The sequence below is a fragment of the Aspergillus udagawae genome (genome assembly GCF_001078395.1).
Source record: "Aspergillus udagawae IFM 46973 DNA, scaffold_4, whole genome shotgun sequence".
Taxonomy (NCBI): Eukaryota; Fungi; Ascomycota; class Eurotiomycetes; order Eurotiales; family Aspergillaceae; genus Aspergillus; species Aspergillus udagawae.
This window is the reverse complement of record NW_025091267.1, coordinates 1,434,456-1,455,330: the sequence shown is the minus strand read 5'-3', so window position 1 is coordinate 1,455,330 and position 20,875 is coordinate 1,434,456. Positions and strand designations below refer to the sequence as shown.

General features: G+C 52.8%; 9 protein-coding genes and 2 non-coding genes across 11 annotated transcripts; 6 read left to right on the top strand and 5 right to left on the bottom strand.

Moving 5' to 3' along the window:
* Window positions 1–368: 368 nt before the first annotated feature.
* On the bottom strand, window positions 369–439 carry Aud_005896. The gene has a single exon. It is a non-coding gene; the product is annotated as a tRNA-His (tRNA).
* A 315-nt stretch (window positions 440–754) lies between these two features.
* Window positions 755–1,884, bottom strand: Aud_005895 (M20 family metallopeptidase; the record flags this gene model as incomplete). Its single annotated transcript, XM_043290810.1, has 3 exons — window positions 755–942; window positions 994–1,304; window positions 1,349–1,884. The coding sequence occupies 3 exons, from the start codon at window positions 1,882–1,884 to the stop codon at window positions 755–757; spliced, it is 1,035 nt and encodes a 344-aa protein (XP_043146745.1).
* A 404-nt stretch (window positions 1,885–2,288) lies between these two features.
* Window positions 2,289–3,190, top strand: Aud_005894 (DUF3632 domain-containing protein; the record flags this gene model as incomplete). The annotated part of the gene is made up of 3 exons (XM_043290809.1): window positions 2,289–2,606; window positions 2,651–2,714; window positions 2,763–3,190. The coding sequence occupies 3 exons, from the start codon at window positions 2,289–2,291 to the stop codon at window positions 3,188–3,190; spliced, it is 810 nt and encodes a 269-aa protein (XP_043146744.1).
* Window positions 3,191–3,423: 233 nt separating this feature from the next.
* Window positions 3,424–4,941, top strand: Aud_005893 (MFS transporter; the record flags this gene model as incomplete). Its single annotated transcript, XM_043290808.1, has 1 exon — window positions 3,424–4,941. The coding sequence occupies one exon, from the start codon at window positions 3,424–3,426 to the stop codon at window positions 4,939–4,941; it is 1,518 nt and encodes a 505-aa protein (XP_043146743.1).
* Window positions 4,942–5,172: 231 nt separating this feature from the next.
* Aud_005892 lies at window positions 5,173–5,285 on the bottom strand. Its single transcript has one exon. It is a non-coding gene; the product is annotated as a tRNA-Leu (tRNA).
* A 958-nt stretch (window positions 5,286–6,243) lies between these two features.
* On the top strand, window positions 6,244–7,646 carry Aud_005891 (uncharacterized protein; the record flags this gene model as incomplete). Its single annotated transcript, XM_043290807.1, has 2 exons — window positions 6,244–7,187; window positions 7,241–7,646. The coding sequence occupies 2 exons, from the start codon at window positions 6,244–6,246 to the stop codon at window positions 7,644–7,646; spliced, it is 1,350 nt and encodes a 449-aa protein (XP_043146742.1).
* Window positions 7,647–7,685: 39 nt separating this feature from the next.
* Aud_005890 (putative GPI anchored protein) lies at window positions 7,686–8,665 on the bottom strand (the record flags this gene model as incomplete). Its single annotated transcript, XM_043290806.1, has 2 exons — window positions 7,686–8,130; window positions 8,181–8,665. 2 exons carry the CDS (start codon window positions 8,663–8,665, stop codon window positions 7,686–7,688), a joined length of 930 nt encoding a protein of 309 aa, XP_043146741.1.
* A 792-nt stretch (window positions 8,666–9,457) lies between these two features.
* Window positions 9,458–11,152, top strand: Aud_005889 (oleate hydratase; the record flags this gene model as incomplete). The annotated part of the gene is made up of 2 exons (XM_043290805.1): window positions 9,458–10,047; window positions 10,117–11,152. 2 exons carry the CDS (start codon window positions 9,458–9,460, stop codon window positions 11,150–11,152), a joined length of 1,626 nt encoding a protein of 541 aa, XP_043146740.1.
* A 254-nt stretch (window positions 11,153–11,406) lies between these two features.
* On the top strand, window positions 11,407–13,394 carry Aud_005888 (putative acyl-CoA dehydrogenase; the record flags this gene model as incomplete). Its single annotated transcript, XM_043290804.1, has 3 exons — window positions 11,407–11,521; window positions 11,568–11,784; window positions 11,831–13,394. The coding sequence occupies 3 exons, from the start codon at window positions 11,407–11,409 to the stop codon at window positions 13,392–13,394; spliced, it is 1,896 nt and encodes a 631-aa protein (XP_043146739.1).
* A 54-nt stretch (window positions 13,395–13,448) lies between these two features.
* Aud_005887 (transcription factor domain-containing protein) lies at window positions 13,449–15,263 on the bottom strand (the record flags this gene model as incomplete). The annotated part of the gene is made up of 4 exons (XM_043290803.1): window positions 13,449–14,354; window positions 14,399–15,062; window positions 15,106–15,170; window positions 15,219–15,263. The coding sequence occupies 4 exons, from the start codon at window positions 15,261–15,263 to the stop codon at window positions 13,449–13,451; spliced, it is 1,680 nt and encodes a 559-aa protein (XP_043146738.1).
* A 1,380-nt stretch (window positions 15,264–16,643) lies between these two features.
* Window positions 16,644–19,967, top strand: Aud_005886 (uncharacterized protein; the record flags this gene model as incomplete). Its single annotated transcript, XM_043290802.1, has 1 exon — window positions 16,644–19,967. One exon carries the CDS (start codon window positions 16,644–16,646, stop codon window positions 19,965–19,967), a length of 3,324 nt encoding a protein of 1,107 aa, XP_043146737.1.
* Between the last annotated feature and the right edge of the window lie 908 nt (window positions 19,968–20,875).

Here is a 20,875-nt window from a genome sequence, read left to right as displayed (position 1 = left end):
TGAGACTTCGATGCTCTCAACTATCAGACCACTCAACAGTCAGCCCACTCAACTAAAACGGTGTCTAGACGACCATCGATCATCCGTAACGGGGTACGAATAGTAGCATACCAATGTGTTTCACAGATTTGATCAATTATACTCGTGTTCGTTCCTCCGGCAGGGCCCCATTTTCGTACAGGACAAATGAGTCAGAACCGTATTAGATGAGAAGCTGTTTTTAGGCAGATATTAGAGATTCCGTGAAATGCGCTGAGTTCCTGGTCTGACTGCGTCTACACGACATATCCACTTAGATGGGGCCATCGCATTTCCTTCAGGGAAGGAAAGGAGGATTTAAAAAAATGTAGACAAAAAGATTAAATGATTGGCGCTGCCCGGAATCGAACCGGGGCTGGCACGGCCACAACGTGACGTCCTACCACTAGACCACAGCACCGGATTTTTGATTTTACGTTTCTTTCATGCTACAAAAGGAGCCTCAATCTATACTTTTGTCAAGCATACTCATATTAGGTCAATGCATTCATAGCATTTTTGTCCTGTGGGAAACCGGTGCTTCGTCGACGGTGTAATCCTAGGCTGATGGGTTTTATTGTACTAATTACTTCCTCATGTTGAGTTGTGATAGCCTTCCGATTTACATCACGCGGCAACCAATATATATTTTCCGGCAAGAGAGCAAACGTATCAAATGAGTATAAAGCGCCTAGTATTGGTATGGGAGAGGCCAGAAATACGATAAGTTGACTGATCAGGCCTTCAACAAGTGAGCGGTCAACTTTTTATACGCCTTGACACCCTCCAGAAGCTCGTCAATTTCAATCTGCTCGTTCTCTCCATGGGCCACGAGAATCGATCCAGGCCCGTATAGGTATTTTTTATGATCTCCCTTGAATCGAGGGACATCTGTTCCGTATGACACTGGTACTGTTTCGAACCCTAGTATTCCGTCAGCAGGATCCAGAGAAAGGTACGGTACGGCTTGACCACCTTCGACATCATGATCAAGCAACGTCTCTGGATATTCAAACTTGAATTCCAGTCTGACATGCGGATGCTTCGCAACAACCTCTGACACAATTCTCTTGCACTCGGCCATACCTGTCGCCACACGGACGGCGCATAGTGCTGTGCTGGAACCCGGGACGATATTATAGCTCACGCCTCCTTCAATCTTGCCGATGTTAAAGGTTGACGGACCCAGCAACGACGATTTGGGGAATTTAGTAGACAAAAATTCATTCAGCACTTCGACTAGAGCGGTATTGGCGTTGATGCCGTGCTGGGGGTACCCGGAATGACTGAAAGCCTTAGCCTCAGTACACATATATCAAAGCAGACCTACCAAGCCTTCCCCTCGCCAATCAACTCAAACACCAAATGTCCCTTATGCCCAACAACCAATTTCCCCTCGGTCGGCTCCCCAAACACCACGCCCTCGAACTTCAAATCGTGATCATTCGCCGCAATCATCCCAGGGCCTCCCTTCTCCTCGCCCACGACAAACAACAAACCGACATCGCCTTCCTTGACGGCTCCCTCCGCACGCAGCTCCTCCAACGCACAGATTTGCGCAGCCATGGGGCCCTTGTCGTCGCACGCGCCGCGGCCGTAGATGGTCGAACCTTCAATGCGCAGCGGGATATGCGGCGGGACGGTGTCCATGTGCGCGGAGAGACAGGCTCGCACCCTGCGCGAAGAGCCTAGGTATGCGTAGACATTTTCGCGGGTTGAGCCTGGGGCGATGGGGATGCGTTCGACGGTGTAGCCGAGGGAGGAGAGGTGGTTGTCGAGCCAGCGGGCGATGTCTTGTTCGTGGTCGCTGGTGCTGGCGACCTGGATGAGGGATTTGAGGAGGGTCACCACTGGAGCTTCGGACATTTCTGTATCGACCTTGGTAATTGCTGTTCAAATGAGTGTTGTGTTGTGCCTGTTATGGCGGAAGGAGAGGTTGATGCGGGGAGTGGACGTTGCGGTGCGGGGAGATTTCGTCATTGCATGTGTTATCGCCCATGGTATGGAGTAGATGATAACACATTACCGATAAAGAGGTACAAGAATCAGGAACACCGTCGGACATTGCGCTGTTGGTGATAAGTGCCCAAAGAAGGAAAAGATGGACACTCGTGGCTGAAACGCGCATTGTGCTTGGTGGATTTCTTGCTACTGTAGCCTGTTGATTTACCCCGCCGCTATCGTTGAATCATCCCTAAGTATTTATCTATCTGGCTTCACGACCTCTTTCTTTCTAGCAAAGAAACCAGACTAATTGTACAGTACTCATCATGGCGTCTCTTTCTCTTGAATCTCAAGCTGAACCCAATTCCACTGAGCAGCGTATATTCAACATCCTCAATGACTATCTTCAGCCTTCTAGCACAACCCCTCCCAGCGAGGCCGCGCAAGCTATTCACGCCTTGACGCCAAAGGCGGGTTCAACACCAGAAGAGAATCCTGATCTGGAGGACTTCCTCTGGTCCACATGGGGAACTATCATCAAAACTGCCAAACAGATCAAGGACAATCATCCCTCGCAAGACCGACTGGTCGACTTGATCCACGCTTTGACCGAATTACCGCCAACAACGGTGTCAATCTGGAGTGTAAGTGTCTTCTTCCTCAGAAGCAAAATATACTGACAGTGCAGTCCGAAACTCGCCTATGGAAAGACCTGCCCATCCTCGGACCAACCCTGAGAGAATCCTGGGATCGTACGTAACCCCCATCTGTTAATGGTGCTACATTACTAAATGTCAAAGCACCCACGTATACAAAACCCAACGACCGAGAAATCACCGAATGGATTAATCTACAAGCCTTCACTGCGCGGCTGATGAGCAAATGCGACCCATCCCTTTCACTCCTTGCCGTCTGGACTCTGCGGTCGGGATTGGAAGAGGAGCTATCGGACAGGGAACTCGAGGGGGAAGGCGCCGCGGCAGCGATGTGGATGGTGTATGGTGGTGAGAACTTGTTCAGTCAACTGGTAGACGCGGTGCAAGACGAGGAGATGGAGCGCTTGATGAGGCCTGGGACATTGTATAGTGGACAGGGGCAGCTGTGCTTGGAGCGGTGGCAGTTCTGGAAGCGGCGGTTTGGGGAGATAAGTGAGCAAATCCAGGCCGATGAGGAGACAAAGGGGGTGATTCAGCTGGCCAGGGAGAAGATGGAGAGGATTGAGCAGTAGCTCATCAGAAAGTCCGTACAGACGGTGATAGATGTAAGATGCAATCGCGGAAATTCCCCGCTGTGGAGACTACGCATCAGCACGGAATTACGGATTATAAATCTCCACTGATTATCTGTCTCACATCATCTTTTCGGCATATGCAGACCGCAAATTCTTATCAATAATAGCTGAGATGAAGCTCCCATTTTATTCCATCGATAATGAAGCGCTCCTCCAGTCCATAACCAAAAATGAGTGACACCGAGGTGGAGAACGGCCTCGATCTCCAGCAAACGCGATCGGGCTGGTCCATCGCCGACAGCCTCTCCCCATTGCGGGAGACGGTCTTTATCTTCGTAATATGCATGGCGCAATTTATGACCCAGGCAGGACTGGGTAGCCAACTGGCCCCGCTGACCATCGTCGGGGACTCCTTCCACATCACCGACAACGGTATTCTCAGCTGGTTCATCGCGGGCTACTCCCTGACGGTGGGCACTTTCATCCTCTTCTTCGGCCGCTGCGGGGACTGCTTTGGCTACCACACCATGTTCGTGATCGGCTTCGTCTGGTTCGGCGTCTGGTCTATGGTCGCCGGCGTCAGCGTCTACAGCAACTACGTGCTGTTCATCTTCGCGCGCACCGCGCAGGGCCTTGGGCCCGCAATGCTGCTCCCCAACGGCCTGGCGATTCTAGGAGCAACGTACCGCCCCAGTCCGAAGAAGGACATGATATTTGCGATCTTCGGCGCGACAGCCCCCAACGGGGCGATCATCGGGGCTATCTTCGCCGCTCTCTTCAGCCAGCTGGCCTGGTGGCCGTGGACGTTCTGGGCGAATGCGATCGTCTGCCTGGTCTTGGCCGCGCTGGGGTGGGCCGTGATCCCGCGCATCCACCACGAGCGCGAGAAGCACGGCATGACTCTGCTCGAGTGGATGCAGGAGCTGGACGTCATGGGGGCGTGTCTGGGTGTCGGGGGCCTGATCCTCGTCAATGTGGCGTGGAACCAGGCGCCTATCGTCGGCTGGCCGACGGCGTATGTGTACGTGCTGCTGATTATCGGGGCGGTTCTGCTAGGGCTTTTCTTTGCATGGGAGCTGCGGGTTGCGACGAAGCCGCTCATCCCGTTCCATGCGTTGACGCTGGACGTCTCCTTCGTGCTGGGCTGTATTGCCTGCGGCTGGGCCAGCTTCGGCATCTGGACGTACTACCTCTGGTTGTTTCTGGAGCATGTCCGTGGCGAGACGCCGTTGCTTGCGGCGGCGCAGTTTGTGCCGCCGGGGGTCTCGGGGCTGCTGGCTTCGGTCACGACAGGGTATTTGATGAGTCGGATCCGGCCCGGCTGGATCATGCTGTTGGCCATGGTGGCGTTCACGCTGGGGAATATCTTTGTCGCGATTGCGCCGGTGCATCAAACGTATTGGGCGCTGACCTTTGTTTCGTTGGTGGTCATGCCGTGGGGGATGGACATGTCGTTTCCCGCGAGCACGGTGCTGCTGTCGAATGCGGTGGAGCGCCGGCACCAGGGCATTGCGGCTTCCTTGGTCACGACGGTGGTAAACTATAGTATCTCACTGGGACTGGGGTTTGCGGGGACGGTCGAGGTGCATGTCAACCATGGCGGAAAGACGTTCCATGATAGATTGCTGGGATATCGCGCGGCGCTGTACATGGGAATCGGACTGGGAGGGCTTGGGGTGGCCGTGAGTGTGATTTACCTCGTTAAGAGTATCCTGAAAAAGGAGCCACAGGGAGAAGAAAGTAAATAGATGTACATAGAGCATTAATCATAGAGTAATAAACCATCTACGCGCACATATCAAAGCAAGGATCATCATCGTCCGACTTAGGCAGCAGATACTACTGAATAGACGATAAGAGTCTAGACTCAGGTCCAGCCATGGTTTAACCTAACTAAGCACTAAATTAATAAAAGAATTAAGAATTAAGTTGTAACTCGTCGTATAAAAAAGAAGGGACAAAAAAAAGATTTGAATGAATGACAAGAGTGGGATTCGAACCCACGCCATCATACGATGATGAGGAAATTCTAAGAATTTGGTATTAAGGTGGACCTTAACCTCACGCCTTAGACCAACTCGGCCATCTTGCCTTGTATGTTCGGTCTGGTTTATTTAATGGTATAGGTGGGATCCTCATAACTCATCTAGACAGCCAATGGTAGATTGCAAGATGTGGTAGTAATAATAAGTCCAGCAGCCAGGGGTGACTCTGCAGACAGGGTATGATTTCGATCTGAAGAACCCCGTATTTCCCGTCTTTGGTCTTAGACTGTATCCTCAGACCTCACCGCGAGCATCAAGTCAATCAAGGGTGCTCCTGCCGCCACATGGGGCGGAAAAAATACTTTCTTGTTCAACAATATTGTAAAGCAGCCGATTGGCATGCCCACTGGCAATGTACAAGGGGAAATACCACGTGCAAGCTGCGCGCATGTACGGTTCGATAGGTCATCGATACCCCGGATTTTGGGCTAGTCGTGCCCCGCACGTATCCATCAGCCTTATGGCAGCCACCTCCGTGATACCTGTTCATCTGACACCGAATAAACCAATTCAGATATGGGATTTAGATATCCATGTCGATCATCTGTGTCCCGCGTATATGGTTCAGTCGTACGACAGCGGAAGCGCCTTCATCCGAGTCTGAAGTCTCTTTTTTGCACCATCCGGAGGAGATCCGGCCTCGGTAGCCGGATAATGGGTTTCCAGAGTCATAACTACTATTCATCGATCATAAATTCACAATTCCAAGCATAAGAACGATGATCTACACTACCCCGCAATCTTCCTCGGTCTGCCATGCCGTGACAGTGCTCATCGTCATATGAAGATGCCACGAAACAGAACTTTCCTTCAACCGAAGTGTTGAGATACTCTCTGACATCAGAAATGTGACCTGATAATTTTGGACCGTATCCGAACGAAGACGGCCCAGATAGAGTAGATTAAATCGACATGTGCATGTCTGATACAGCATGTATAAAGGCAGCTAGCCCTTCATGAGGGAGAGTAGATCAGCCTGAGCATCACAAAGAATCATCCATCATCATGGATAAACTACAGCTCACACTTCAGGCGGTTCAGCACCAAAGCATGCATATCCTCAACCAATACACCAAACACCCGTGGCTCTACACCGCAGCATGCCTCGTAGTCTACCTAGCCCTCACTCTATCCCTCCGCTTCCAACGCCTCCGCAGCATCAAAGCCCGATACCGCAAGTACTCGACCCGGGAATCCTTGGCCAGCATGACCGGTCACGACGCCTGGGCTATCCAGAAACAAATCCTCCAGCTCGAGTTTCCATTCACAGCGCTGAAAGCCCTCCAGTTTGCTCTCTTCCGCGTACCCTACCTCTACTCCCCCTCTCCACCCTCCTGCAGTTTTATACTGATTGAAGTCCAGACGTACGGCATCCCAAGCATCTCCGCCCTCCTCTTGCAGACCTCACAATTCTCCAACCCTGCAACCAGCTTCAAACGCTACGCCGACACCGGCATCCTAATCGGTGAGTTCATGGGCTTCGAGCCCACCTCGGACAGGGCGATCACCGCCCTCGCGCGCACTAAGCTCCTGCACGCGGGGTATCGAGCCAGCGGGAAGATCCTCGAGACGGACATGCTGTATACGCTGAGCCTGTTTGCGCTCGAGCCGGTGCGGTTCGTGGAGAGGTACGAGTGGCGGGGGCTGAGCGCGCTGGAGAAATGCGCGGTGGGCACGTACTGGAAGAGTGTGGGGGATGCGCTGGGGATTAGCTATGAGGTGTTGCCTGGTGGGCCGGATGAGTTCCGGGATGGACTTCAGTGGTTGGAGGAGATGGGGGACTGGAGCCGGCGGTACGAGGAGGAGCGGATGAAGGCGGCGCCGCCGAATCGGGCGGTGGCGGATAAGACGATGGATGTGTTGGTTTATGGGATGCCGGGGTGGGTGAAGGGGTTTGGGGTGAGTGTTGCGACTTGTGTGATGGATGAGAGGTTGAGGAAGGCTATGATGTTGGTCTTTCTGCTTGTATGGTTGTGGATGATGATGATGCTGATGTTGGTAGGTATGATCCGCCGCCGCGGGTGATCAAGGCCATCTTCGGAGCTGCGGTGGTGATCCGTCGGTTTTGCCTGCGGTATCTTGCTCTCCCGCGGCCGTATTTTATGCGCCTTGATGTGTTCACGGAGAAGCCGAATGAGTTCGGTCGACACCATGTGCAGCAATGGAACGGGATGCCGTACTATGTGCAGCCGACCCTGTGGAACCGATGGGGTCCGTCGGCGTGGGTGCAGCGGCTGATGGGATTGCCGTTGCCTGGTGACGAGGGAGACAAGTACTATCCCCGGGGATACTACACGCCGGACGTCGGGCCCAAGTATTTCGAGGGCAAGGGACGGAAGACCCTGGAGGAGATCAAGGAGAAGTTGAGAGTGCAGAGGACAGGCAAGTCGCCATTCATTAAGCTATAGTATTAGACGGGGTATAGTTCGTTATAAATGCAACGTTTCTTAAAGATATACCATCAGAACTCCAGTTCCCAGCACGACAGACAGAGACAACACAGTCTCCCATCCAAGTCTGCGGTTTGCATTTGCAGCATTAGGATTGCCTCCAGCACCTCCCATGACTCCATTGACCGAAATGGCACCACCCCCGTTACCGCCACTGCCACCGTTGCTGCCAGCATTACCGTTACTACTACTACTGCCATCATCCCCCGACGAAGTCGAAGTCGACCTGCTGGCCGTCGCAGCGTTCGTCGGCGTCACCAGGTTTGTCGCACTAGCAGGCGTGTAGAAGCTCATCGTGGCCGAGAGCCGCGTAAACGAGGACGAAGCGTCCGACCCATCCGTTGCTTGCACCGAAACAATCGTCGACGTAGTCGTGACAGTCGACGTGCGAATCGAAGCTGTCACAGGGGCATAGTACGTGTAAAACGTGACCCAGTATGTCCTATTCCCGTCAGTCGTCTGCCAGATTTCAAATCCACAAAAAGATCATACCATGTCACTGTCCACGAATACCAAGTCCACTCCACCCCGGTATAGGTCGTCGTGTGATAGGCCGTGGTGTAGTGATTCTCCGTCTGCGTGTAATGATTCACCGCGTTCGCCTGCGCGCAATTACCGTTGGGACAGCAGCCCAGTCTCCCGTTGACGGTCATGCATCGCTCGCCCAATGGACAGTACCCCTGTACGCCGCAGCACTCCGCTCCGTGGGGCATGCACCCCGTTCCGCAGCAGTGCTCGCCCGAGTTGCAGAAGTAGCTTCCGCAGCAGACGTCGCTGAGGGACCAGACGCACAGCCCATTGTCGCAGCAGATGTTGGTTGAGCAGGTCGATGGGCAGGTCCAGCGCTTGGCCAGGGGGTCGGATACGATGTCTGTTGTGGGCTCGGAGACGAGTGTGTTGTTGGGAATGCGGACAGGGACGAGGGGATTAAGGGCGAATGCCCCAGAAACGAACAAGAGTACGGACGATGGCTTCATTTTGGCTGCAGGGGTTCGTCCTTGCAGAGCAGAAGAGAAATTTTTGTGGAGACTGGAAAGGAAAAGGTGCTAGGGGTCTAGGGGTCTAGGGGTCTAGGAGTCTTGTTTATAGGCGGTTGAGCCTCAGCGATCTAATTGCAGCCATTATAGACGTTCTGCTTTTTTTGCATGTCAACACTCGGCTGATTGGCTCTACAGATCAACCAGGACGGACACTAAGCAGCTATACGAGACCCTACAGGACCAGGTGGCACAAGGATGAAGTTGGACCAATGGTGATCCGCTGTAGATCGTATTTAAGGTGCACTAGACGGTGGAGACGAGAGATCGGCAGCGTGCAAGGCAGTCTGGTAGATATTGGAAATAGTATCATGGAGCAAATCTCAAAGATAGAATGTTGACTATCTGTGGATAGTTTAGATACTCTTTTTAAAGCTAAGCTTTGTCTGCGGGTTGATTGATTCAAGGCGTGCATCTAGGACCCAACCATATATTGATGTAGCTATGTACAAGCACTCAGCACCAAGTACCAAGCACCAAGCACTAACAGTCCCTTTATGCCTATCTACTATCAGGGCTCTAACTACTTACGGTACTATTAATGAGATAAGCTGCAGCATGAGTGGTTGCATCAGTGGCATTTGATTTCCCCGCATTCGGACACAGCTCCACAGTCGTGGTATGACGACACCAGTCAGGCCACAGTATAACTCAAATCATACAACACATAATGGATGTCTAACCGATCAATTCAAAACCCTTGACCTGATCGCATTAACTTGATATTATAAAATGTCCCATCCATCGTCACGAGCCGCGTCGCTGTTCAGCTCGCGCCCATCCACCCCAGTCCCTAGTACGGTCTCTCGCGATCCTGATTCCCTCGATGTCTGGATTCTAGGGAGTGGACTAGCCTCGCTAAGCGCGGCCTTACACCTCATCAGAGAGGCCAAGGTGCCTCCGTCGAGGATCCACATCCTCGAAGCGCTGAACGAACCAGGCGCGGGATCGGTGAGTAAAGGGGATGCCGAGTCGGGCTACCTCTTTCGTGCAGGATGTACCCCTCAGTTTTGCGGGAGCCAGACGGAGGAATTACTCGCGCTGGTGCCGTCGGAGAGGCCCGGGAAAAGCGTCTGGGATGATATCCGGGAGTACTTTCAAGAACATGTACCGAAGCGGGCGTCGCGGACGAGGTTCCTGGCTCGGCGGAAGAACGGGCTGCAGCGTATTGAAGGACGGAGACTCCATTTGGGGCTCAAGGATAGGATGGACCTATTCCGGCTGTCGTCCAAGGCGGAGAGTGCGCTTGGCCGGTCCCGCATTCGTGACCATTTCTCCGAAGGGTTCTTCAGGACGGAGTACTGGTTGGCGCTGGCGACGCTGTAGGTTGTCGTTGCACTCAAACGTCGGGATATTAACCGGAGTAGGTTCGGTTTCCGGCCATACCACAGCGCTGCCGAGTTCCGTCGCTTCGTCCAGCATTTCCCGCATGATATCCAGACCCATCATCCTCGTCCCCTGGACCGTGTCCGTTTCAACTTGCATGACTCCGTTATCGCCCCGATTGCTCGCTTCCTGCAGGCAGAGGGAGCAGATTTTCGCTTCAACACCATCACGACTGATATCATCGTCGAGCCAACACAGGATCCTACTCGCGTGACAGCCTTGCGGACGGTGCACAAAGACGAGCGCGAGGTGACCATTGATCTCGACCCGCACGATATAATGATGGTCTCCATTGGATCCGTCTTGTCCGGTGCCTCCCACGGATCGAACACAGAGGCACCCTCGCTGGAGATGATGGAGATCGAGAAAGACCTCGACGAAAACTGGCTGTTGTGGCTGGAACTCGCGACCAAGCATCCCAAGTTCGGCAACGCATACAACTTTTGCACGCGACTGCACGAGTCCCGCATGGGATGCTTTACCGTCACAGTCAAGAATCCGGCTATCTTCGAGAAGATGCTCCAGATAATCGGCGATGATCCTGAGACTGGCTCCCTGGTCACCCTGAGAGATAGCAGCTGGTTGTTGACGCTAAGTCTGCCCCGGCAACCGCTGTTCCCGGATCAACCGGACGGGATTCGAGTATTCTGGGGTTATGCGCTTAACCCCGAGGACGAAGGGGATTTCGTCAAGAAACAGATACTATCCTGCTCAGGCGAGGAGATAATGACCGAGGTTTTGCATCAGCTTGATCTCCCAGTCGACGAAATCCTGCCTCAGACAATCACCGTTCCATGTGTGATGCCGCGATGGACGTCCATCTTACTGCCGAGGAGTGACGGCGATCGGCCCCAGGTGGTTCCCCGGGGAATGACCAACATGGCGCTCATCGGGCGGTTTGTAGACATCCCCGAGGAGGTGGTCACCTTGGACTATACGGTGCGAGCAGCGCAGATGGCGGTGAACCAGCTGATGGGACTGGAGAGGGAGATGAAGAAATCGAAGAAGGGATCTGCGGTGAATCTGCTGGGGTTTCCCTAGGACTAGTAGATTTTTGCTAGGATGTATAATATGATGACTTAGTGGTCTAGATTTGAGATATCCTGTATATGGCATGAGACAATAAATCTCCCGATACTAGATAATATTCCTTGTGATTGGACCGGGTTAAGGGCGGTTACCGAATGTCAGATGCCTCGGTCCATTGTGATAACCTAAGCCTTTACTCCCCGCATTCCCAGACGCTACTTAGTAAAGAACTTCCCCAGATTATGACAAGCTATTGATAGAGAATTATGGATCCAGCAACTTCATCGCAGCCTGCCACCGCGGACCGGGGCTCCTTCACCACCCCCGAGCCGCTGCAAAATACATATACATCTGATGCGAATCTCCATCGCCTGCTTTCATGTGAGTTTGCAGCAGATTATATGAGAAAAACCTACTAACGTCAAAGGGTACCTCCCATCATCGACTTATCAATCCATTCAGTCCAACCTCGCCCGGCTCGGCGATGAAGCCATCTCGCCTCAAATCCGCGAATGGAGCGCCGACGCCGAGCGCCACCAACCCTACGTCAAGGGATATAATGTCTGGGGGCAGCGATACGACTATGACCGATTGATCACCAGCGAGGGCTGGAAGCAGCTGAGCCGATGGGGTGCTCGACATGGGTATTTCATCTGTTCATTCCCTTACGTCCAGAACTAACCCAAGCAGCGTGGTGGCATTAGGCTACGATCAGAGCTACGGCGCCTCCCGCCGTCTGGTGCAATACACCGTCAATTATCTCTACGGGCCTTCGTCAGGCATGACGTCCTGCCCCGTCGCCATGACCGACGGCGCGGCGCTGATCCTCTCCCAACAACTGCAGCAACAATCCGTCCCAGACGACCATCCCTTCCGCGTCGTCTTCAACCATCTCACCTCCCGCAACGAAGACTTCTGGACCTCAGGCCAATGGATGACCGAACGCGCCGGCGGCAGCGACGTCCAAAACACCGAGACATGGGCCACTCACGACCCCAGCACCAGCTCCAGCACCAGCACCCTCGGCGAAGGCGAGTACAGCATTAGCGGCTTCAAATTCTTCTCCTCGGCAACAGACGCCAACGTCACCCTCCTCCTGGCCAAAACCGCCCCATCCGGAAAACTGAGCACCTTCCTCGCGCCGCTCCGGCGCACCGTCGCCCTCCCCAACCAGCCCGCCCGCGAAGTAACCAACGGGGTCCGCATTCACCGCCTCAAAACTAAGATCGGGACCAAGGAACTCCCCACCGCGGAGCTGGAGCTGCGGGACATGCGCGCGCACCTCGTCGGGCAACGCGACAAGGGCGTCGCGACCATCGCGCCTTTACTCAATGTCACCCGCACGCACACCTTCGTCGGCTCGCTGGGTGCGTGGCGCCGGGCGCTGAGCATCGCGAAGGCGTTTTCGCGCGCGCGCAGCACAGTCGGCGAGCCGCTTTGGTTGATTCCGATGCATTTGCGGCTGTTGGCGGAGGTGGAGGTGCGGCATCGGGCGGCGATGCAGTTGGGGTTCTTTACGGTGGGGGTGATGGGGGTTGTTGAGAATCCTGCGGACACGACAGCAGTACCTGGGCATGTGCCTAGGGGCAATGAGGCGACGGTTGTCTTCCGGGCGTTGACGGCCGTGTCCAAGGCGGTGATTAGCAAGATGGCGATTTTGGGGATCCAGGAGTGTCAGGAGGCGATGGGCGGTGTGGGGTATATGGACGAGCCGGACGAGCCCGAGTTCAATGTCTCGCGGTTGCTGAGGAATACCGCGGTGAATAGTATCTGGGAGGGGACGACGAATGTGCTGGCCAGCGAGATGGTGCGGTTCCTGCTGGCTAGGGATAATTTCGCGGTGTTTGCTGGGTGGGTTGAGCGGGTGGTGGGTATGATACGGAGGGAGAAGTTGGCGCAGGCGTTGCGCCAGGCCTGGACGGCGTTCAAGGGCAAGGTGGCCAGGGATGTTGCGTCGGTTCTGGCGGACGGCCGTCGAGTCATGTTTACTCTGGCGTGGATTCTGATGGGGGCGTTGCTGGCTTTGGATGCCGAGCGAGATGGGGATCCGGTGGCGGTGGAGGTTGCTCGTCGGTGGATTCTGGCTGGCGAGGGAGGAGTCGGAGACACGGTGCACAGGGATATTGTGAAGCCATATGGGGCAGAAGACGAGAAAGATCATGCCAGCTGGGACTGCCGGATTGTCTGGGGAGAGGAATTGCCCGAGAGACAGGTGGCCGGCCATCGTTCTCTTAAGAACCAGAACAAGCTGTAGCATTCTCTTCATACATCATATCATATCATATCATATCATACAGTTAGGTGTCAATCAAATATCCAACAACCAAGACCCGCTCCAGTCAAACCCCGACCCCTCCCAATTCTGGTCCAAGATGTCCATGTACCCATCGAACGGCATCACATCGCGCCTTGCCGTCTCCAAACTCGAGACCTGGCTAGAAAGTACCCTATCTCCCTGTATCACCCCCCACTGCCGACAAAGCCGCCGATCGATTCCATTGAAGAAATCCACCAGACCTGGCCCCAGACTCGGCACATTCCCCTCAAACAAGGGCTGTCGCCGCACCTGCTTCGTCAACCTGTCGAGCGCCTGGATCGGGCCCACCGCCGAGCGCCAGCGCTTCGACAGCGTCTGCAGACAAAGCTTGATAATGGACAACTCATACTCGGCTGTTTCCTTAAGCGGCTCGTATCTATACGCCGACAGCAGCGACAGCCCGGCACTGAGCCCGTACAGCGCAAAGATCGGACCGAGATACTGCAGTTGGTCCTTCTGGTGGAAGTCCTCGAAGATCCCGGCGATGCAGGACGCCGCGACAAGGGACGCCGCCGACGGGATGCTGTTGGGCGTGGGCGAGCGGTGCAGGATGATTAGTATGGCCAGGTAGACGATCAGAAGCTGGTTGATCTCGAACTCGTGTGTGGAAGAGATACTGTCCGGTGGTGGTGCAGCGCGGAGGGAAGGGAGGGACTGGTTGATCCATCGGTAGAGGGCATTTTCGAGCTGGCTGCGGCGGTCTAGGGACATGGTCTTGCGGAGACAGCCCTCGACTGTGTCTCCTAGCAGCAGACAGATCGTCGTGTAGGCGACGAAGAGCTGCGACTTGTCGTTTGGGACGTCAAAGTCGTCCACGCTTGGCGGGAGGACGTCGCTGTCGCTGAGGTTGATGGTCCGGGGTCGTCCCGTGCCGGCGGAGATGATATTATCGCGGACCTACGCCGTCAGTGTATGCTTTACCGTAAATTGACATGACATACGACTAAAGCCCACCAGAGCCTTCTCCGCAGCCCCCGGTCCTTTGCATTCGCGGCAGGCTCCTTGTGCAATCCGATCTGAAACGCCATGGCGCCAGCCGTGCGGATCCAGAACCCGCTCGTGTCAGTCGAGACCTTCTCCGGACCGACGGGGTTATACCAGTGCAGCAGGCACGCCGAGACGATGGAGATAAGCGAGTTGTTGCCGCTCCCGAAGAAATAGAGCAGCTTCGCCTTGCGGTAAAAGTCCTTACTTGATACGTCTTCCGAGGGCGCAGACACACGACTCCCTGCGAGCAAGACGGCCTGCAACAGCAACGGAGAGGGCGACTCCGCGGCCAACCAATCCGGGTCGATGATCGGCGTCCACGGCGCGCAGTACCGCATAAAGCAGTCGATGAGATGGTCCTGGACGGGTTTGGGCGGGAGATCAAACACCCGCTGGTGCTGGAAGAGCTGCATGTCGTCGTGGTTGTCGGTGTCGAGGGCATCCTGGCCGGACTGCACCAGGGTCTCGTCAAAGGGGACACTCCCGCTGAGGTACTCGCTGCGGCCGCTGTAGCTTTTTTCAGTGGAGATGGGTGCGGCGGGACTGTATGCAGTGCGCGGGTCCTCCCGGGAGGGGGACAGGCTGTTGGTGATTCTTTTGCGTTTGCGGGTGAATGGGCTGATGTGTCAGTAGAGGACGATCTTGTCGAGGAGAGGCTTACAGGCACTCGGCCTTTGCTTTGATGCAGTTGCTACATGGCTGCTGTTTCTCCAGATCGCATTTCACCTGCAGGACTTAGGAGACGCATCACATATTTGGGGGCATACTCCGTACCTTTCTCTTGTGACAGATAATGCATGCTCTGATGACTGCTGGCATATTCCATATCTAGTCTACCCCGTTCTTCGTTTATCGATTATAGTTGATATCACATGGACATGGACGATGATGAGGTCCAAATAACCGGCCATTGCCGAGGAAACAGGTGGGCCGGACGAGGCACCAATCAGATTGCAGGATGCAATTCTACAATTCATACAATATCAAGTTGATTGACTTCTGAGGAATGGCTGATATCTTGTAGACAGACCCGAAAGAAGGTTATAAATGATTGAAGTGACCAAGCTTGTTCGTACCATGCCCTAATTCTCCGAGTGTTGCATATGCCAGGACAACTCCAGAAAAATACATATATACATATTTTTTTTGCTAATTCCATATGTTCATGTTCTCTTAACTGCATACTAGTCAGTAAAATATAGAATCTAACTTAGGAATAGGGTAATAGGTAGGAAGATCCTACCATATTAGGCAGTTAAATGTCACACCCTGGGATCCGTCTCTGCTGTTTTCTGCTAGTCACTACTTTGGGAGGGTGATATAGTCTCTGGACTATATCCGATACTTGCCTGAAACCTACCGACCAGGTAGCCTAATACTATACTAGCCAGGTATATAACTGACCATACTAATACAATGGCCTATACTTAATAGTAAGAGAGTACTGATGAATTAGACTAGTGAACTGTGAACTTGTATTCACGTGAGATATTGATGTTGAATATGAGGAACTAAACTAAACTAGGAGTGCTAGATATAATGGTAAAGACCTTATATGGTTCCTCCTTCTAGGTACCTTGAGGCTTTTCAAAGGTCCTATAATAGACTGCTACCTGTACAGTAGTCCTTGTTGATTCTATCTACCCACAGTCCTACATGGACCGATGTAACGTTAGTCTTGGCATTAGGGACCATAGGGTTGGTTACCTAGCCGCCCGCTGGTGCCTGTAATATTTGTAGTATGTCAGACTGCACCGCCTTCTTGTTTGCCTGTCCAACCATTTCATGTCGAGTGCAGGTGTTTCCGCAGGGGTACTGGGCGGTTGGCCAGCAACGTCTGTTCCATCCATGGGGGTTTGCCATACATCAAGTAATGAAATTTGCCATCTTCGCTCATATAGCGCTTTCAGGGCGGCTACTCTGCACCGGGGCTGCACAGCCCCGGCTCGATTGCTGCCAATGCGCCTTGCACTCCTCCCCAACTTTTCGAGTCTGTCCATCCAGAATCCATCCAGACAGTCTGATACGCTTTCTCATAATCAGCTCCTCTGTCAGGATATGAGGCTTGAGAGCAGGCAAATTCAAAGGCTTCTTGAATTCTTGAAGGCTGAGTCGATTGTTGAAGACAGTCTATCACGTAGTAAAGTAGGCAAAATCAAGTGCGCCGACCACCAGATACGCTGACAACCTCAAGGTACAATGGAGATCAAAACGAAACGTCTATCTCATGATGCATATACAGTGGCGCTGCTCACCCCCCTCGAGATTGAGTTGAGTGCAGTGAGATATATGCTCGACGAAGAACATCAGCCACTACCGAGCGCCCACGGTGACCCAAATAACTACGTTCTGGGACGGCTCTGTCAGCACAATGTCATTATCGCGTCCTTGCCTGCCGGCTATCAAGGTACGATCTCCGCTGCGGTCGTCGCACGAGACTTAGCGCGCACCTTCCCGTCAGTCACGCTTCGATTGCTCGTGGGCATTGGAAGTGGCGTGCCTAGCGACACTACCGACATTCGTCTGGGAGATGTGGTCATCAGTGTTCCAACTGGAATTCAGGGTGGCGTTGTGCAATACGATCTGGGAAAGCAGACCACAACTGGATTTCAACGCAAAGGATTCTTGTGCCCCCCGCCCAATGAATGGCTGGCTATTCTCCCGAAAATGCAGTCTGATCACCGCGTGCGGACTAATATGGTTTCAAGTCACATAGGAGATATGCTGAGAAGATTTCCAGCATTGTCCGAGTATAAGAGACCGTCGCCTGAGATGGACATCTTGTTCAAGTCCGACTACGACCATTGCATAGATCAGCCAACTTGCCAGTCCTGCGATAGACAAAAGGCAGTTCCCCGGCGGAAACGCAGCGCTCTGGATCGACCTTTCATTCATTACGGGGTCATTGCATCAGGGGATCGCATGATGAAGAATGCAAAGGAGCGGGACATGATCAGTAAGAGTAGCGAGGGCGCGATCTGTTTTGAGATGGAGGCAGCGGGCCTTATGAATGATTTCCGCTGCATTGTTGTTCGTGGAATCTCCAACTATGCGGACTCGCACAGAAACGATATTTGGGATCCCTATGCCGCTGCAGCTGCCGCGGCTCTTGCAAAAGAGCTCCTTTCGTATCTGGAGGTATCGAACAGTAAGTGCTATGTAATGATAATATCCAGGGGGGCTATGAGAAAGCTGACCAAGGATGTCAAAATGCGGGCAGCCACCATTCAATCCCCTCGTGCGACTGCTGCCTTGAAGGCGTTCTACACTGAAGGGAAGCGGCTTAATATAGAACGTATTTCGGGTCAACAACTCCCAATGAGTCACTGTTATATAAATCTGGCGCTGGTGAAGCGCTCACTCGAGGTCAGCGAGAATCATCAATCATTCTCTCTCATGTCACGCCTCAAGGTGCAAGCGGAGAAGGAGTCAGACATAATCCCCTTGCCTTCACTATTTGAACCACGCACTGGATCATCTCAGACGCCTTCGGTGCCCAAACGCATCCTAATAGAAGGGCGGGCCGGAGTAGGAAAGACGACTCTCTGCAAGAAGATCGTCTATGACCACCTCCATCATCAAATGTGGAGCCACCTTTTCGACTGGGTATTGTGGGTTCCATTGCGCAAGCTGCGGCGAAGATTGGAAATGGCAGTTGCGTACAACTTGGAAAGTATGTTTTATGACGAATATTTCTCGCAACAACCTGATGGCAAAGACTTGGCACGAGCATTGTCGCAGGCTGTCAACGACCCCTCCCTTAGCAACCGAGTACTTTTCTTGCTCGATGGTCTCGATGAATTCTCCAGTGAATGGGATACAGGCACGCCAATGCACGATTTTGTGTCCCATCTGCTGAAGCAACCGCAGGCCATTATCACGACAAGACCCCGCTCCTCGGATCAAATCGATCTAGGGACTATCGATCTCGAACTAGAAACTATAGGATTTCTTCCTGACCAGGTAAACAACTACATCAACCACCCAGAGATTGTACCTGACGGTGGAACTGCGAGGGAGATTGAGTCTTTCTTGCAAAAGCATCCATTTATGCAAAGCCTCATGCGAATCCCTATCCAGCTAGATGCACTATGCTATAGTTGGAAGCGAGCCTCATTGGAAGGGAAGCCGCCGACAATGACCAGCATTTATCAGGCAATTGTGCTGAAGCTGTGGAGAAAGGACGTTCTGCAGCTGGGCATTCGAGATGACCAAGGAATGCCGCTAACGGAAGGGAGAGTGAAAGACATCTTCGAGTCTGACATTGAGGATTATATACTCAATGAGATCAACCTAATCGAGGGACTCGCCTTCCACGGGCTCACCAATGATATTATCGAATTTCGGTGGAAAGACCGAGAATCGTTCTACAACCTTTTCAAACAGCACGGAGAGAAGCTTCCTCGCGCTGGCGACCGTGTGCTTCGGAAGGTCTCATTTCTGTGTACCTCAGACGATACTCTCCAGAGACACGAGCAAAGTTTTCGTTTCCTTCACTTGACCTTCCAAGAGTTCTTTGCTGCGAGATATTTTGTCAGGCACTGGCTACAGAACAAGTCTCTCCCGCTTTTTCGTGTGGGTCAACAATCAACGAAGGACTGTTTAATGGCACCCCGACTGTTCCTTCAGGCAAAGAAATACGATTTGCACTATACTATCTATTGGCGTTTTGTGACAGGGCTTTTACAAAACGGCTGGCAGTCAAATGCTCCAAGCGGAGAGTTGGTAAGAGATTTCTTCGATCAACTAGACCGTGAGCCTCGCCACGAAGATTCTATGCTCAGACGGTACGCAGCCAGCGCTTTTTTTCAGAGGTCTCTTTCCCGAAATGTCATCCAGGATCTGCTACCGCTGCTACTGCATCGTGATGAGAATATCAGCGCCGATAGTACTCTCGGCCTAAAGGCAGCGGCCGACCATCCTGGGGACGTTATTCGAGATCTGATGTTACTCTTTCGGGAAGATAAGATTGTCTATCCCGACGACACGCCAGCGCCGATTTCAGCACCTCAAAACAAATTCTCAGATAGCACTATCCTGACTCTCGGTACGCATCTCAAGGATAACCTAGGCCGTGTACGCTACAGGGCGGCGGCCGCTTTAGAGCTCGAAAAGACTTTACTCCCTGATGGGATTATTCATAACCTGGTACAGCTCCTCGAAGATGAATCTTCAAGTGTACGGTCCAATTTCGAGAGTGACCAGCAAAGAGAGCATTTCATTCAGGTCATTCGACAGGTGCAGATGGGTCTGGGATTTCCTACCGCTGGCACAAGCTCTGATGAACAGTCGACGGTACCGAGTCTGGTCACCCGCAAGCGATCTGTCAAATCTGCGGGGTTTGCAAGCGTCCTCAACTCTCCTTTGGACTCGGAACGTAAAGCGGGCGTGGTCAGCCGCCTCAAATGCCTCAGATATACTGGCAGGATCCTCGTTCTTGCTACTATTGCAGTCTTCATCCAGGTGTTCCAGGTGTGTAGTTCACCACCCTTCCCTGCGTCCAGTGATGCCTCATCTAACTAGTCGCGTAGCTATTCCTCATGGTCTTAATTTAGATAGTCTCCCACAAGCAGCACATCTCTGGGGGTGGTCTTGATACTAAAGTCCACGGCGCTGAAATACAGCAGATGTCAGAGACTGGTCTGTAGTAAGTGTAAAATAGCTAATGCACAGTAACTACCTAGTCGTTATAGAGTCCTAACCCATAGTTAGGTGGCTACGTATGTTAGGGTAGTTCTTTTAGTCCTGGGTTGTTGCTCCAGTTATTCTATAGAAATTGTATAATATCTATAATACCTAGGATTAGTGATTGGCTGCGTAATTAACAGGTAAGTTCACCAACGGCCACGCGCAGTATTAGAGTGGGATCCCAGATATATTTAGAGCTACGGTCTTCAACCACACTAAGGATAGTATCAAGTACCTCATCCTCACTAATATGTGGCCCGACTTTATCCATGACGGCAGGATTAGCCCAATCGTCGCTGCGGAGTAGTTAGCTCAGGAGTCTGGTCAGAGTATGGTTGACTGTCTGATGATGACACAATAAGAGAATGGTCGCCTCAGGACAAAACTCGGGAATTTGCCGTAAAAGAAGCACACGTCCTCGCTTTACTAGGGATAAGTTCCGCCAGATCATGAGTAGAGATATTACCATATGCTCTTGACATGACTCACCTCTTCATAGACCTGTGCCAACCTCGTCTTTGGAGTAATAACCGTAGTCAATGTAACGCAACGCACGAGCCGCAATGCCTCAAGGTGTTAAATGAATGAGAAGGCCCGTGCGTGTGATGACTGCAGCGCTTATGCATTCTGAGGGCACCAATAGCGGCGGCACCTCGAAGGGTTAGACCTTCTAGTCAATATGCTCTGTTCATCCTCTGACGTGGACTGCAGGACTGAGACGGACTACGAGCGCGGCGATCAAT